General features: G+C 30.4%; 1 protein-coding gene across 2 annotated transcripts in view; it reads left to right on the forward strand.

The window, feature by feature from the left end:
* The first annotated feature begins 319 nt into the window (after window positions 1-319).
* LOC145318833 (zwei Ig domain protein zig-8-like) overlaps window positions 320-19,318 on the forward strand; it is an 80,610-nt gene continuing 61,611 nt past the window's right edge. The window contains exons 1-3 of one of the 2 annotated variants that reach the window (XM_080160476.1): window positions 320-361; window positions 14,104-14,198; window positions 15,824-15,907. In XM_080160476.1, coding sequence (XP_080016602.1) covers window positions 349-361; window positions 14,104-14,198; window positions 15,824-15,907 — 192 coding nt within the window. In that variant the 5' untranslated portion in view covers window positions 320-348. Of the gene's footprint in view, window positions 362-14,103; window positions 14,199-15,823; window positions 15,908-16,117; window positions 16,186-19,318 lie in introns of those variants that run through there. The other variant, XM_080160477.1, reaches the window with a different exon arrangement.

Below are 19,318 nucleotides of genomic sequence, written 5' to 3' on the forward strand. Positions count from 1 at the left end.
AGAGCGCAATTTAATTTTTCTCAGCTGCTATTTAGTGTTTCTGAAAATTAAAAATTTTTAGTGGAATATTTTAAACAATTCAAACAATTGTACAACCAAATTCAAGATTAAATAAAAGTATCCAACATTTTTATGATACCCACTAATGTATAGAAAATGTTGAGTACCAGTCCGATAATTAATCCCTCCCTGGTTTAAACCCTTATTATTATATTTATTTTGTGTTCTGCTACGATGTGTTTGTGATTTAAATTCTAAATTGTTCATATAATTTTCTTAAATATATTTTATACTAATTATCTGTCTATTTTCCAGATGTGCATAAAATGGCAGGCGACATTTGTCATCATGGTTTCTACAGGTAGGTCATCTGTCTATCTATCTATCTTTCTATCTTTCTATCCATCTATTTATCTATCTATCTATTTATCTATCTATCTATTTATTTAACTATCTATCAATCTATCTATCTATTTATCTATCTATCTATTTATTTAACTATCTATCTATCTAACTATCTATTTATTTAACTATCTATCTATATATCTATCTATCTATCTATTTATCGATTTATCTATCTATCCATCTATCCATCTATCTATTTATCTATCCATCTATCTATCTATCTAACTATCTGTCATTTTTAAAAGCGAAGCTTTTTCTATAATTAGGGTCGGTCCGTCCGTACGTCCGTCCGTCCGTACGTCCGTCCGAGATAGATAGCTTTTATTCGTTAATTTAGGCATGTTAGAATTGTCCTATCGATTTCAAACTTTGCATGATGATTCCTGTAGTAGTTGGGTACGATTTAGAAAGCGTAGCAACTCTATAATCATTACCAGAATGTCCTTACGTTCATTTTAAACATGTTGATTTTTATACTTTTTTAACAACAAATTTTCAAGTGTTTTAATTATCCGTTTGATCTGATTTTTGGTATATTGATTCCTGGGACAACAAAGAACAATATTTTAAGTGAAGCAACTCTATAATCAAGTCCAAAAATGTAAGTATGTCCATAAACATTATCCTGTTTTTAAACAGTTTTTCAACAAATTTACCTACAATTTTGATTCTACATTTATGTTCTGATTTTTCAGTTCAGATACTATAGTGTTAATGTCCGTTTGTCCTACCGTTTCAGTGCTTCGCTTTTATGGATGTTGTCATCCTTGTTTATAAAATATTTACTTTAAAAATAAATAATATTGTTTTTATTGTATATCTAATTTATATATGTATATTTATTTATGTGCGACTGTACGTAAAGATTAGAAAAAATCTATTTGCAAATTCCTTTTTTTTCTATTGGGCTAACAAACCCACCCCCCTTCCTCCAATTAATTTTTAAATAATGTGGTGGAGTAAATAATACATACCCAATGATGATAAATAAAAATAGCTTTCAATAGGTTAAAATCATTAGTTGAAAATTTTGTACACTGCTAGTTTAAACAAACCAATCAATATTTAATGCAGTTCTAAAGGTTCTTAGGACAACTAATGAGATTTTGTTATAGGCACCAGTAAAATTTACAGTCAAATGTACCCAGATAGGGACAGAGTGTCTCGAAAATCAGCCATGTTACGTCATAAAAAAGAGGGATTATCCATCTCTTTTTTAGGGATTTTCTTTCCCACTTCTTCTCTCATTTCCGTCATTTTTATGACGTAACAACCATGTAACGTCATAAAAAAGAGGGATTATCCATCTCTTTTTTAGAGATTTTCTTTCCCACTTCTTCTCTCATTTCCCTCTTTTTTATGACGTCACATGCTGATTTTTGAGACACTTTTTCCCTCCATCCTTGGAAAATTGCCAGATCAATAGAAAAAAAGAAAATTCTCAACGATATAAATTTTCTTGTGATATGATATAATATATTAGTGTTATTGCTTCACTAACTATGAATATAATTGTCTCGGTAGAAGTAATAAAGATTACTGGAAAAAAAGAGGATTTTCCCAACTTATTGATATATGGTCTGTTTTTATTTCTTCCCATATAGATGTATAGGTCTGATAAATATTGGAGGGAGGGGACATGGGACTGTAAACTATTCTGGTCCCAAAAGATTGGTTGGTTGAAACTAGCAGTATCCAAACTTTCTACCAATAATTTGATCTACAGAGAAGGGTTAATTTTGTTTACTATCATTTGGAATTTACATCAATACATCATTGTCCTATCCTATATGATTTCTGAGAGTGATAGAATTTATATTAGAGAAATCAGGGATCTAGAGGGATAAGACAATGACATATAAATTGAAGTACATTTTGAATGATGATACAAAATGACACCCCATATTTAGATTATAATTAGGGGTTGAAACGTTTGGACACTCAACTAAATGAACAAACCACACAAAATTCAACGAATAAAAAAACGTTATTATAAGCCTTCGGGGACTAGTGTAATAAACAGTCCAAGGTAAAAAAAAACACAAAAAAACAGCCAAAAGGCAGTCAACAAGCATTTATCAATTTATTAGCCTATCTATCTATCTTTTTATCTGGCTAGGTATCTAAGAATGAAATAAATAATATTTATGTATAATCTTAATGTCTTTATGCAGGGGCGTCCAAGCTTTTTTTTTTTGGGGGGGGGTTAACCTTTTTTTTAGGGGGAGTAATTCGTTTTTGGGGGGGTCAAAATGGCGTGCGAAGCGCGCCGCAAATTTTTTTACCCCCCCCCAAAAAATTTTTACCCCGGGTGTAAATTTTGCTTGGAGGGGGTAATTACCCCCCCTTAAATCTGTTGGCAGGGGTAAATTTTGTTTATCCCCCCCCCCAAAATTTACCACCGGGGTAAAATTTTTGGTGGGGGGTAATTTAAATTTTATTAAATATTTAGTATTAATTTACCCCCCCCCCCAGGGTTGGGGTAAATTTTAAATTGGGAGGGTAATCACCCCATTACCCCCCCCCTTTGACGTATATTTCTTTATGATCCAATGAATATTTCTATACTTATACTTCTATCTATCTATTTATCCAGATATCTTAATGGATAAGACAAAAGCCGATGAATTGATATACATCCCCAATGATGATACACACAATTATCCCTTCTATAGATTACAATTAGTGGTTGAAATTAACCAAACAAGTCCCCAAAGTCGTAAGCCAACATATAAGAAAAATTTACTACACAAATTTGGGGACTAGTGTAATAACGAGCATAATGTCTCCTCCTCCCTTGTATTTCTATGTATTATTATGCGATGATTATTTTTATATATTTGTCGATATGTCCATCTTTCAATTATCTATCTAATTATCCATCTATCTTTATATATATATATATATACCCATTTATCTATCTATCTATTACTACTAATCAAATCTTTATTTATAAATATATGTATTAATGAATTTGATGACTATCCATCTATCTATCTATGTATATATTTATCTATTTATCCATCTATTCATAATATAAATCCATCTATCTATCCATCCATCTATCCATATAACTAACTATTACAAAAATTGAATATTTATTTATAAATATATGCATAACTGAATTTGATGACTATTCACCAACTATCGAGATATCTATCTATCAATATGTCTATATTTATAAATCTATCCATCATAAATAGAATATTTATTTATAAGGCTATACATGAATGAATATGATGACTATCTGTCAATCTATCTATCTATCTATTATCATAAATACAATATTTATTTATAAATCTATGCATGACTGAATGTGATGACTATTTGCACAGTAATTTTAGATTTATTGCTAGAAATTTTTACAATGTTATGGACTTAACTCACACAGTACATTCAAGATATTTTGTCATTTTTAAAATGCAAAGCTTTTCTTATTGAGGGTTTGCCTGTTTTCATTAAATTTAGGATTTACTTAAAATAGCCAATAAGATTCTAACTCTCAATTTAAAAAGAAAGAAACATTAAAGAAAAAAACGAAGATTGATTGATAAAAAGTCAGATAGAGATCTAGATAGATTGATAGAAATATAGAATGATAGTTAGATAAAAAGAGAAAGAGACAGGAAAAGAAAATGAGAAAGATGGATTGAGTTAACATATTGTAATGTTGAATTTTTGCTTCGTACTAGGATTAACTACAGGCTCAACTCTGTAAATAGATAGATAGACATATAGATAAATAAATAGATAGATAGAAAAAGAAAGAGAGAAAGAGAGATAAGAGGAAAAGAAAATGAGAAAAAGGGATTGAGTTAACATTTTGCAATGTTGAATTTTTGCAACTTCCTAGGATTAACTTTAGGCTTAGCTCTGTAGATATATAGATAGACATATAGATAAATAAATAGATAAATAGAAAAAGAGAGAGAGAAAGAGAGAGAGAGAGAGAGAGAGAGAGTAAGAAAGAGAGAGAGAGAGAGATAGTAAGAAAGAAAGAAAGAATGAGTGAGATAAAGAAAAAAAGAGGAAAAGAATATGAGAAAGATGGATTGAGTTAACATTTTTAAATTTTGGATTTTTGCTTCGTCCTAGGATTAACTTTAGGTTTAGCTCTGTAGATAGATAGATAGACATATAGATAAATAAATAGATAGAGAGAAATAGAGAGAGAGAGAAAGAGTGAGATAAAGAAAAAATTGAGTTAACATTTTGAAATTTTGGATTTTTGTTCGCAGAGAGAGAAAGAGAGAGAGGGAGAGCGAGAGAGAGAGAGAGAGAGAGAGAGAGAGAGAGAGAGAGAGAGAGAGAGAGAGAGAGAGAGAGAGAGAGAGAGAGAGAGAGAGAGAGAGAGAGAGAGAGAGAGAGAGAGAGAGAGAGATATAGTAAGAAATATAGAAAGAAAGAGAGAAAGAAAGAAAGAGTAAGATAAAGAGAAAGAGGAAAAGAAAATGAGAAAGATAGATTGAGTTTGTAATGTTGGATTTTTGCTTCGTCCTAGGATTAACTTTAGGCTCAAATCTGATAGATACATAGATAGATAGTTAGATAAATAGGTAGAGAGAGAAAGAAAGAGAGGGAGAGAGAGAGAGAGAGAGAGAGAGAGAGAGAGAGAGAGAGAGATAGTAACAAAGAGAGAAAGAAAGAGAGAAAGAAAGATTGAGATAAAGAGAAAGAGGAAAAGAAAATGAGAAAGATAGATTGAGTTTGTAATGTTGGATTTTTGCTTTGTCCTAGGATTAACTATAGGCTCAACTCTAGGAAGGCAAAATTTTCACAACATTTTGCATTTTGATGGATAGATAGCTAGATAGAAAGATAGATGGATAGATAGATAGGTAGAGAGATAGAATAAATAAATATAAATATAAATAGAATTTCTGTTTTTAATAAAGTTTTTTTTCTGTTAATTTCTATCAAATGTTATGTTAAAGTCTAGCTGACTTTAATTCCATTTTTTTTCGCAACATTTATTATTTTTAGCTTAGCCACTGAATACTTAGGCTAAAACTTCAAGAATAAACAATGTAAGTACATTTCCAATTATAATAAATCACATTACCCCTTTTAACTGTGTATAATTGAATAAACACAACTTTATGTTTTTTTAAGCCAAAGAATGAGAGAATTTGTTTATAAAACCGAGGGGAACAGCATAGATGACGTAACAAAAAAAATTAGCCAATGAGAGGCCGTTATTGACCTATGGTAAAATTTATAGTGGCCTCTCATTGGCTAATTTTTTTGTTACGTCATATTTTTTGCACCAATACTCACAGCATCAACAGCATAATGCAGTTTAAAAATGTGTTGTAATATTACATTTTCTGAATATGTTTTTTTCTTAAATTTTACTGCATCTCTTTTTTATTTTGTTATTGCTGCTCTACTTTTTTTATTTTGACGAAGGAGTGAGGTGACATTGGATTGTTTATTACAACAGTTCCCAAAGTTTTACTATCACATTTTTTTGTCTCAATAAAAAATGGGGACATTTTTTTATCTCAACAAAAAATGGAGACATTTTTATGAATTTTGATTGGTTGGTCTATTAGGCGAGTGTCCAAACATTTTAACCCACCAATAATAATAATTTATAGAATGTAATTTTTACCAACGTTTTTTGAGAATGTACATCAATTTATCGGCCATTCTATTATTCCTAATTTGCGTTTTCCCTTATTTTTTAGATAATCATTGTTAGTTAGTCTTTGGACAATTATTACGCCCTTACAGAGATTTTAGCGCAATATGGTATCTGTCAGGGATCTTTAGGGATAAGACAATGGTGATTAAGTCTTCTTTATAATAAAATTATTGGTTCCAAATAAGATTATCAAAGTTTTAAAGCCAACAAATAAGAGAGCGTGTTGTAAACAGTTTGGGTACCAGAGTAATTTACAGCCCAATGTCCCCTCCCTCCCTGGGTAGTATTAGTAAGATTTTAGGTATTAAGTCTCTATGGTTAGGTGTGATATAGATTCCGCTAAATTGTCATAATTATAGTAAAAGTTTGGGGACATATGAATAAAAATCATACTAGTCTCCAAACTTTAGAAAAGAGTACCCTCATCCAACTCATCTCTTATCAACTTTGTGTACTTTAATTAAAAGTCTCCAAACGTACCATCTACTAATAATTTTTATTTTCATGATAAATAAATTATTTACCGTCTATTTTCCTTTACTATGAAAGCTAAAGTATATTGGTTGAAAAGTTTGGACATCACTCTTATGTAACAACTGATCAAAATTTCATAATATTTAATAAATTACCCAAAATAGTTTCGTATATTTTGGGTCCCAATTTAATTTACAGTCCTATATCAGCCCTGCTATTGAAAAGAAAAGGTATATGCGGAAGTGAAGGTATACCTCTTTCCATTCTCTAATTGCAGGCATTGTGGATAGAGTTTTGATTATATGTTCGTCTTTACTCTGTCATAGGTCTTGGGAAGGATTATAACTATTATGGGATAGGCTACCACCGCCCAAATAGAAATCGTTCTAATTTTAAATTAACTTCCGATAGGTCCTTGGACTTTAAATATTACTGCGCTACATATGGATATATGTAAATATTCTTGCAAAATCTATATCCCTTCAAACCCCTGAAAAGCACAGTATCTCTAGGTATTAACTAGGATTTTCTAACATAATGAGCTCAACAAAGTTAATCAAATACAGGTTTATTTTTGAACATCCGCCAAAAAAAAATAATTTTTGTTGTATATTTGCATGGATCTTAAAATTATTCCTTCTGTAGATTGCAATCATTAGTTGAAAAGCTTAGACACTACTAGTTTGGAACCAACCAATCAAAATTCTTTAAAAGTATGCAATGTTTTTGAGATAACAATTATGATCAAGTAGTTATAAAACTTTGGGTGTTAAACTGGTGTTATTTACAGTACATTAACCCCTCCCCCCTGGGTTAATATCTAAATGCCTTATATTAGTAGCTGAATTTGGCTAAGCAACCGGAAGACTCCAATTTAAATGTATCAAATTGCGCTTTGTTATAAATAGCTAACTTTTATCCACATATATTGAAGGTATTGTTATTTTGTACATTTATAAACAGAACACTGGTATCAAGATGACAGCTACTCAGTATATCGAGATTGTACACGAGTTTTAAAAGTACAAAGGCAAATAGCTATACAATACTGCTTTAAAAGTTGAATCAATAGTTGTTTCTAAAAATATCCAAGTTTATGTACAGACAAAAGTCCTTTCATTTTATGGTAAATCATGTTGTCTATATGTATTGTATAAAATAGGAATCTGAATTAACACACACACTGGTTCCTAACGTTTTGGTATGTCCTAACAATTTGTCAAAAATAAGGGGGGTTGTGTTTAACAATGCACTTTGAAGCAAATTTCTATTCTTGCAAATTGCATATTCGAACAGAAAATAAACAATTAATTTTGTTGAAACTAAAACTTAAAAGGAAAATCTAAATTAAATAGAAGAAAAAAATATTTCTTTATAAAAAAGCCTTTTTATAAACATAAAGAGAGAATGGGGATATTGAACTTTAAACTACATTCGTTTCCAATGTTAAATAAGCAAGTTATTTTATTCGTTGGCTTAAAAACTTTGGGTCCTTTCATTGAAATTTAGTTGGTTACAAACTAGTAAGACCCAAACTTGTAAAAGCTTACAACATTCTTGATGAGAGAGGACCAATAATTGTTTTATGTGGTTAAATAGATTTTTTTAGTGCTCTTAATATATTAGATTCAAGCTTTATTTATCGCATTGTATTATAGAAGCTTTCCCTAGATATTAGGATAAAAAAGTTTTGTTAGCCCTGAAGGAAACGAAGGCCCAGGCTAATAAAACTTGTATTGATTTTATGTTTTTTATTATAATGATATGCTGTACATTATTATTATTTAGTATGGCTGAGAACCGGTTCTAATTCAGCGGCTATTAATTGGTTTTGAAGCCATACTGGAAAATCTTTTACATCTTATGGGGTGTAACAAAGGGGGAAGGTTTTGATCAAGGACAATAAATTGATATACGGTATCCCAATGATGATAAACAATAGAACACCTTCTCTAGACAAAAATCATTGTTGGAAAAGTTTAAACCAACCAATTGAAAAGTTATTAAAAGCTTTATTAAGATTTACTACTTACAAAACATTGGGTACAAGTAGAATTTATAGTACAATGACCATTCCCTCCCTTAAAAAATTAATAATGTGATAAACGTGCAGATGGGAATGAAAACAGGGAGGGAGGGGACATTAGGCTGTTTATCACACTAGTCCCCAAAGTTTTATAATAACCTTTTCCTTAAAAACTTGGGGACTTTTATTGAAAAATTATTGATCGGTTCAATAAGTTGAGAATCCAAACATTTAAACCGCTATTTGTAATCTTCAAAATTTTGTGTATCATCATTAGGGATAGACTTTAATTTATAGGCCATTTCTTATCCCTTTAGATTCCTGGAATGAACATCTAGCAAAAAATGTGTCAAGTTAGTATGACAAAATATGTATAAAGCAGAGAGTCAATGATAGGACAATGGCTGCAAAATTGGTAAACATTTCCAATGATAATAAACAAAATTCCCTTTTCTATAGATTACAATTAGTTGTTAAAACGTTTGGACATTCAACTTAATGAACCAACAATCTAAATGATAGTTGTTAAGAACACGTTATTATAAAACTTTGGGGACTAGTGTAATAAACAGCCCAATGTCCCCTCCCTTCCTGGACAAAATATATACAGTGATAGGATAATGGACTATTAGTTAATATTACTCCTAGTTATTATAAATTCTTATTGGGTATTGGTTAGTTCTAACTAGCAGTGTCAAACCTTTTCAACTATTGATTGTAATCTACAGAAGGGGTAATTTTGTGTATCATCATTGGGATGCATATCAATTTATCGACCATTATCGTATCCCTTTAGATCCCTATTAAATATACAGTGCGCAGCAGTTGAAAATATTAAACAAGAATCCCCAAGACAATAAGTTATAGAGCTGTCACATATGACTTATAGTGTAGCTTTTTACACAAACTGTACTGTGATTTAATTATATGTAAGGATTATTGAACCAGCATTTTCAATTCATAAATATTAGGGGGTAAGACAATGGTAGACAAATTTATAAGCATCTCCAATAATAATAAACAAAATAACCCTTTGTAATAGATTAAATAATTAGTTAGGATTATACCAATCAAGTTTAATTAAGCAAACCAATAAGATGTTCTGGTTATAAAACTTTGGAAGCCAGTGTAATTTACAGTCCAATGTTCCCTTCCTCCCTGCATAAATCTGTTTTGTCTTACATCATTTATCTCACAACAGTTGTCTTTTAACATAGGGAGAGAGGGGACATTGGGCTGTGTATTACACTAGTTCCCAAAGTTTGATAATAAGATTGCTTATTCGTTGGCTTGATAACCTTAGGGATTTCTATTGAATTTTAATTGATTGGTTTATTAGGTTTCAAACACTAATTATAATCTACAGAAGGGGTAATTTTGTGTATTATCATAGGGAATGTACATTAGTTCATCTGCATTGTCTTATCCCCGTCTTATCCCTGTAAAATCTAAAAGAGATATTGGACTGTAAATTATGATAGTACTCAATTTTTTTGTAAACCCGCTGGCTTTAAGGTTTCAAATTAGCAGTCCCCAAACTTTTTAACTTATAATTTTAATTGAAAAAGGGTTATTTTGTTGAGCATTATTAAGGATGTACATCAATTTATTGTCCATTGTCTGGCGGGCACAGGATGCCAGCAAACCTGGTAGGGTCATCCAGGTAAAGAACAAAAATTTGTTTTTGATTTAAACAAAGCATTTTATCTTACCAAAATACTAAAATATCATTAGTACATCCTCATATTAAATACAGGTGTTCAAGTCAATTTCAGGTTCCAGGTATGATCCTGCAGGTCCTGATCCTCCAGGTCTCCAGAAATCTTTAAAATGCTCCTGTGGCCGCAATTTTTGACTTAGAGACTTCAAATTTTTAACTTAAGCTTTTCTTACATGTCTACATAATGTATTAAAATTTCATAAAGATCCGCCGCCGTTTTCTCGCCGACCGCCGACTGCGGCGGCTGGCAGCTGCCAAGTACAGCTGCGGCCGCTGAAACTTATGTTTTGATATTTCAAATATAAAATTTAAATAAAATAAACATTTTCTGCAAAAAAAAATTTTCTTCTGGCTTTAAAAATAAAAAAATTACAGCCGTTTGAAATTTTTAAGTAAAAAAGGACCTAAAAACAAAGGTTGTTAAATAAAAGGATGAAGGAAGCGGAAATTGACCTTGACTTACTTAAGGTCGGAAATTCACTATAACACAGGGGACTTGCACAAAAAATTTTAGCCCTCTAGCTCTAATAGGAACTGAGATAATGAGGGGGGGCGTTGAACGCCCCCCCCCCCCCCCCCCCCCCCCCCGACTAATTAAGGTGCGGCAAGGGGCCCGACTGTTAAGGGTTAAGTAGACAGGACGAAAAACTTCGTAAGATTAAACCTTATGGAAACCACTATTGCCTATCATAATGTCTTTGGGAAAAGACGATTGACAGAATAGCTACGATACTATTAACGTCAAAATAATAATTTTTTGAATACATGCGTCACTTTGTCTTATAATTGATACTGATTTATTTATAATTAATAGATTAATATCATGATAGAAGTATAGACAGATAGATAGATATAGATATATAGACAAACAGATAGATAGTTGAACTGACAGATTGTTAATAGAAAATAAATAGATAATTAGAAATATAAATGACAGAAATATAGATATGAAAATATACAGATATTTATGTATGTATATAGATATACAGATTGATAGAAAAATAGATAAATAAAATATAGATAGATAATGAAATAATAATTGTTTTAGTTAAAAATGGTTAGTTCAAATTAAGTATTTATTGATAGATTGATAAAAAAATAGATAGATAAGTAGACATTTGGATTGATAAAAAGATAGATTAATTGTTCGGTAGAAAGATAGATAGATAGATAGATAATGAATTAATGATTGTTCTAGTTAAAATTGGTTAGTTTAAATTAATTATTTATAAAAATATACAATTTGATATGCTTTGACAATGCTATTTTTATCACCAGGGAGGTAGGGAATATTGGGCTGTAAATTTAACTACCCAAAGTTTTTTAAACATTTGTTGGCTCAAAAAATTTGGGTACTTTTATTTCATCCTAATTGGTTGATTCTAAATTGCAGTGCCTAAACTTTTTCAACCAATAGTTTGGATCTTCAGAAGAATAAATTTTGTGTTTAGTTCTTGGGACTTTAATTCAATCTATCGTCAATTGCCTTATCCCTTAAACGAAAGAAGACTTTAATTTTATTAAAATCTATGTTTTTAGAAAAAAAAAACAGCCTAAAACTAGGACTAACTAAGAAACATTTTGCCTATAAATCACAAACTGATTAACCCAGCCGTTTCCAAGATCTTTAGCAGCTTAAAACTCTACGGTATAAAAGAAATAGAATCACCAATTTTGTTTAAACTTTATTTTCAATTTGTGTTTTATTTGATTTGCTGTAAAATAGTAAAAGCAAATAACGTATCAAGTAAGATATGAGAAGAAGACAGGGATCTAATGGCTGATAATTGATGTTCATCCCAAATGATGATAAAATTACCCCTTCTGTATATTAAGATTAGATGTTGAAACGTTTGAACATTCAACTTAATGATCCAATCAATCAAAATTCACTATAGTCCCCAAAGTTATTAAGCCAATGAATAAGAAAACATCACCGTAAAACTTTTGAGACTAGTGTAATAAACAGCTCATTGTCCCCTCTCTGAAGACCTGATACCTTTTTTTAACAGCTTAATAGGCAGCTAATGGCTAAACATACGTTGGACTGTAAATTATATTGGTCCCTAAAGTTTTAAATTATAAACATTTCGTTGGATTAAACCTTTGGGGACTTAAAAACAATAATTCAAATATTCAAATACTTTTTCGAGGGTGAGTTTTCTTTATTGTAATGGGTGATTGTGCTTATTACATATATTCGACTTGTTCTTAAATATCAAATATATAAAAAGTAAACATATAAGTACACTTTTCTATCTGTTGATAGAAAGAAGTTTTAAAACATTTTCCAGTATGGCTTCGAAACCGACTAGTATCCGCTGGACAAGAACTGATTTTTAATCATACTGATAAAATATGTATAACATCGTATTACAGACAATTTTTCCACAAATGTTAAGATAAAAGTCAATAAAAATAATTCTAGTTTTGTTAGCCCGGGCCTTCTGACCCTCAGGAATAACAAAGTTGTATGAATTTTATAATTTTTATTTTAATGCTCATGGAAAATACGATGCTATACATGATTTTTTTTCAATATTGCTATGAACAGATTCTAATCCAGCGTATATTAATCGGTTTCGAAGCATTCGAATCCGGTGGATAGGAACCGGTTCTCATCCATACGAAAAAACTATGTCTAGCATTGTATTATATCCAGCTTTTTTTAGCCGGTGCCTTCGGCACCTCGGGGCTAAAAACAAACTAGTTTCAATCTTATAATTGTACATTCTATATCCGCGGAAAGCCGTTTATAATACAATGCGAGAAATAACTATTACTCTATTCTGCGTACTATAACATTCCCTAGTTTTAGAACATCTTCGTTGCCTTAGATATAAAAGCAACATATTTATTCTATAAGACAGGTTGTTGGTTGTACACAGGGAGAGAGGGAACATTGGACTGTAAATTATAATGGTACCCAAAGTTTTTCTCATTCAAAGGTTCAAAAAATCTTTGGGTACTTTTTAAAAATCTTGTTTGGTAGGTTCAAACATTTCCACCAATGATTTTTATCTAAAGAAATGGTAAATATGTTCATCATCTTTGAGTATCTAGATCAATTTATTCCCAATGGTCTTATCCCTTTAAATCCCTGGATGATATAGCAAAAAAATCAGCTTTTACAATTTCATCTTAAATGAATGGGTCACTCTAAAAAAATAACAAAAATTATAACAGGAATCTATAGGTATAAGATAATGGCCAAAAATTGATGTACTTTTATACAAATACATATATTGTCGTCACTTTTCTATAATAAGCAGATAAATGGCCGATAAATTGATTTACATCCCAAATTATGATACACAAAATTAGCCCTTCTCTAGATTCTAAATATTGGTTGAAAATTTTAGACTTTGATAATTAAACCAAAAAATGAGCATTAGAATTTTATCCAACGAATGATAGAGTTGTAAAACTATGGTTACCATTATAATTAAAAGTTTGATGCCTTCTCCCTCCCTTATAGTTAGTGTAATCTTCCGAAGTAATTATAAACTATACCGTAATAATAATTTTCATACTTTTTGTTGCCTTTTTATAGTGTTCATGTTTTTGTTAGACCCCAATTTGTAATGATATAATACATATAAAGCCAGAAATATATTTTTTTTCTATTTCTTTCAATACTATCTAACATTTCTATCTATCTATCTATCTATCTATCTATCTATCTATCTATCTATCTATCTATTTATCTATCAATCTATATGAATATCTATCTATCTATCTATTTATCTATCTATCTATCTATCTATCTATCAATATTTCTATCTATCTATCTATCTATCAATCTATATTAATATCTATCTATCTGTCTAGGTATCTCTCTGGTAGGTACCCAGAATACAGAATCCACGTGGCTAGATAATGTCCTGGGCAAGTCCAAGATTGGAATTTTCTCCCCAGATTTTGAGGTGATTTACGTCAGAGAGGGAGGGAATGAGTGAGGGAACGTTGGTATATAGATTACACTAGTAGTCAAAATCCTACAACAATTTAAAACTCAAAACTATGGAGATACCCTCCTTAAAAATAGTTATAAACCTTCCTTGGATCTATGAGAAGTTACTTTGTAAATGAGAACCATATCGATACAAACAAACAGATACAGACAATTAAAAAGACACACACCGTGTTACTTTACTAAGGATGATAAAAGGTCTGTTATTTGTGAATTAGAAAATGCTTTCATATGCATTAATTATTCCTTCTTGAACTAAACCATTGTGTACAATTATAACAAATTATCATATATTTCCCTTTATCTTTATGATTATGCTATTGACCCCCCCCCCTTCCAACCCTCTTTTAACTCCAATAAAAACGGTCGTCCGGGACTTTCTCAAAGCTTGTTTAATTTAACCTAAATCTAAAAGAATTAACAACATTTTATTTTCTAATATATAAAATAGTTAGGATTTTAATTCTGTAGCTGAAGAGTTCGATAACTGCTGAAACTTTATAAAGTTACTTCATGGATTTAGGCTTTTTTAATTTAAGATTTAACACTTGGTTGGTTCTAAACTATTTTTCTGCCCTTCCTTTCCCTTTCAAAAACAGATCCTCTAGATAATTGGGGCGAACCGCTAATTCAATTTAAAATATAATTGATTATGTGGGGGGGGGGGGGGAGTTTGTTATTTCAGTTTGAGGAAATTTGAAAGAAACCTTTGCATAACTTACAAACTTATAACTTCACCATTTACAACTCAAAGATGACAATATCCATAAAAACGAACCTGAAGCTGTAGTGCTTATAAAAATGACCAATACAAATGACCAATAATAGGCTAATGCACAGCCTAAATTACCAATTACAGGAAAGTATATATTTTTATTGACTAATGGTAGACCAGTATGACGTCATTTTTTGTATAGGCACTATAAAAAGCTTCACAAATCAGACAAAATGCTATGAAATCCCGCATCCATTATTTTTTTACACAAATTTTAAAAAAGAGAAAGAGAAGGGGTGGTTTTTCGTTTGTTTGTTTGTAACTTTTGGTTAGATTAAGTTAGGTTACTGGGTAGCCTTGCAGGGTTGGATACCGCAAAACTAGGCCCTGCATGGAGACACCCCAATTATTTTCAACAGGCACAAAGAATGCTTAAAACATAATGTCCATATCATCCTAGGAAAATTTATTTCAAAATATTTAACCTATGTTTAACCTATGAAATAGTCTTATCTTAATTATAAAGAAGATTCACCACTAACAAACACACACACACACACTCACACAGACACACACACAACCGAGCACACACAAACATACACACTCATATGCACATCTTAATACTTTAGCTAACTAATTAAAACATAGTTTATAAACATACGTAACAAATATATTACATTAAATGCAAGATGTCAAAAGGTTCAAATTTAATCTAACGTTCCAAAAAACTTAAAGAACAGACGAGAAGAAAAAACGTATGCTATATAGGGTAAAGAATGATCAACTGAAGGTGGGACCGTCAAAGTAAATTATTATATAGCTTCGCTACTAAAAAAAATTACGATAATTATTTCTTTTTTTAGGAGGCCAATAATACAGAAATTCATTTGAGAAATGGAGAAAACGTTGTTCTAGATTGTAAAGTCTATATGCTGAAGGATAAAACAGTAAGAAATCTATAGTTTAAAGTATTATGATGTTTGTCTGTCTTTCTGTTTGTCCGTCCGTCTGTCATACAGAAATTCATTTGAGAAATGGAGAAAATATTGTTCTTGATTGTAAAGTCTACATGCTAAAGGATAAAACGGTAAGAAATCAATACACTATAAAGTCTTATGATATCTGTTTATATGTCTGTCTGTCCGTCTGTCATACAGAAATTCATTTGAGAAATGGAGAAAATGTTGTTCTAGATTGTAAAGTCTATATGCTGAAGGATAAAACGGTAGAAAATCAATGCACCATAAAGTAATATAATGTCTGTTTGTCTGTTTGTCCGTCCATCTGTCATACATAATTTCACTTGAGAAATAGAGAAAATGTGGTTCTAGATGTAAAGTCTATATGCTGAAGGATAAAACGGTAAGTAATCAATTCACTTTAAAGTATTATGATGTATGTCTGTTTGTCCGTCCATCTGTCATACAGAAATTCATTTGAGAAATGGAGAAAATATTGTTCTAGATTGTAAAGTCTATATGCTGAAGGATAAAACGATAAGAAATTAATGCACTAGAAAGTATGATGATGTCTGTCTGTCCGTATGTCCTTGAAATATGCTCGACCACCTGCCTAACCATCAGTCCTTCATTCTATAAATAATAGAGATTTCTGAAACGTTTATACGTCCGTCAATCATCCTATAAAGTGTAAAAATTTTAGCTGTTTTTTTATTGTAGAAGAAACTCTACAATAATCATAATATCAAACGCGTTGCTTTAGTCCAACTGACATAAATTGAAAGTTTTTTTTTTTCAGTATGGCTTTAAAACCAATTAATATCCGCTTGAATTAGAACCTGTTATCAACCATGCTGGAAAAATTACGTATAGCATCTTATCAAAGAAAATTTTAAAAGTATAGGAGGGGAGGGGAGGGGGGGCTACTAATTTCAATATATAGTAAAGAACAATATACATAGTTTTAAAGTGTTCTTATGAAACTTATGTTACTTAAAATAAATTTTCATATACATAATTTTAGTAGATTTTCCAAATATTTCTTCCTTCCTTTGATGTTGCAAAAAAAAGCTATAATGCTGTCACCTTTACCAGGAATCTAAAGGGATAAGACAATGGCCGATAATTGATGTACATCCCATATGACGATACACAAAATTACCGCTTCTGTAGATAAGTAAGTAGTTGAAACGTTTGAACACTCATTTAATGAACCAACCAATTAAAATTCGATAAAAGGCCCCAATGTTGTTAAGCCAACAAACAAAACGTTATTAATAAACTTTAGGGACTAGTGTTATAAACATCCCAAAAACCCCTACCTTCCTGAACCTTTACACACATTTTTGCAACAAAAGTGTGCATTAACTGTCGCATATTATTACATTCGCAAATGGAATTAAAGTTTAAAAAAATAACAACATCTATAATAAGCGATTTGATAACTGACTTAAAGAGCAAATGTACAGATAAGAAATTATGGCATACAATACTTTTGATCAATAATAGGCCAGTTTACAATTTACAGTTGGTCGATTACAATATATATATGCCTGTCATTGGTCATTTGTATTCTATGACGTCATTTTTATTAGACACTTTACACGGTTTCCTTAATTCATGAAAAAATTTCATGTTTTTTTGTTTCTTATATGTTTATTGTTTATATACTTATAATTATAAGATTTTTTGCATGACTAACAGACTGACGGATAAGGAAAATTATGTTAATTTTGTGTATTTTCATTGGGGATGAACTTTATCGGCAATTTTCTTATCACTGAGTATTTATGCGACAGTTAATACACACCTTTTACAGCATCAATTTACCATAATTTAGCGCATTTTTTAGCATCAAAAATGTTCTATACCAGATTACTGCATTTTTGAGAGCTTTATATTACCGATTAATAGCTAAAATCATCATAGCATTAACTATTTCTCAAGCTATACATCCATCTGTGTAAATATCTATCTCTTCATCTATATATTTATCTAGCCATCTATATATCAATCCATCTATTTATATATTTACCAACCTAGCTTCATATATGCTTTGAAGGTAATATAATCTGCCTATCCATCTCTAAATCTATCTATAAATCTATCTATCTATCAATCTATCTATCAATCTATCTATCAATCTATCTATCAATCTATCTATCAATCTATCTATCAATCTATCTATCCATCTATCTATTTATCCATTTATATATATATATATATATCTAAATAATATCTATCTATCCAACTATATATCAATTTATGTATCATCTATCTATATATCTATCCATCTATCTATCGACCAACGTAGCTTCTCATATGCTTTAAAAGTAATTTAAATAGTAAACAATGTAAAGTTAAACCATTTATCCATATATCCATCCCTCTATCTATCTAACAATCTTTCTATCCATCTATCCATCTATACATCTATCTAACTATCTATCTGTATATATAAATAACTAACTAACAAACTATCTAAATATCTATCCATCCATCTATCTATCTATCTAGTAACCTAGCTTCTCATATGCTTTGAAAGTAATATAAACTGTAAACAATGTAAAGTTTAACTTTTTATCCATCCATCTATATATCTATCTATCTATCTAGCTAGCTTCTTGTCATATGCTTTGAAAGTAATATAAACTTAAACAATGTAAAGTTAAAATATTTTTTTTATCTATCTATCCATCTAGGTATCCATCTTTCTATCTTGCAACCTAGCCTCTCATAAGCTCTGAAAGTAATGTAAACTGTAAACAATCTAAAGTTTAACTATATCTCTATTTATCTATCCATCTATTCTTCAATCTGCCTATCCATCTATAAATCTATCCATCTATATATCCGTCCATCTACAATATATATATCTTAGTAATATCTATCTATCCAACTATCATCCATTTATTCATCCATCTATATATCTACCTATCTATCCCTCTATATATATACCAACCTAGCTTCCCATATGCTTTAAAAGTAATATAAACTAAAGTTTAACTATCTCTCTATCTATCTATTTATTCATATATGTATCTATTTATCTATCTATCTATATAGTTATCCATCTATCTATCCATCTACCAACCTAGCTTCTAATATGCTTTGAAAGTAATATAAACTGTAAACAATCTGATGTTTAACTATATCTTTATCTATCTTTTTATCCATCTGTATATCCATTTATCCATCTATCTATCCATCTACCAACCTAGCTTCTAATATGCTTTGAAAGTTATATAAACTGTAAACAATGTAAAGTTTAACTTTTATTGTGGTCTAAACTCTACTTGTTAGTTGCGTGGCTACTCTATAACTATGGTTTGTACTACATAACGTCTGATTGCCTGCTTCTTATTTATCAGGGATCCTAAGTGATAAGACAATGAAATT

Source organism: Acartia tonsa, chromosome 5 (assembly GCF_053477335.1).
Source record: "Acartia tonsa isolate MP-2025a chromosome 5, ASM5347733v1, whole genome shotgun sequence".
NCBI classification, from domain to species: domain Eukaryota; kingdom Metazoa; phylum Arthropoda; class Copepoda; order Calanoida; family Acartiidae; genus Acartia; species Acartia tonsa.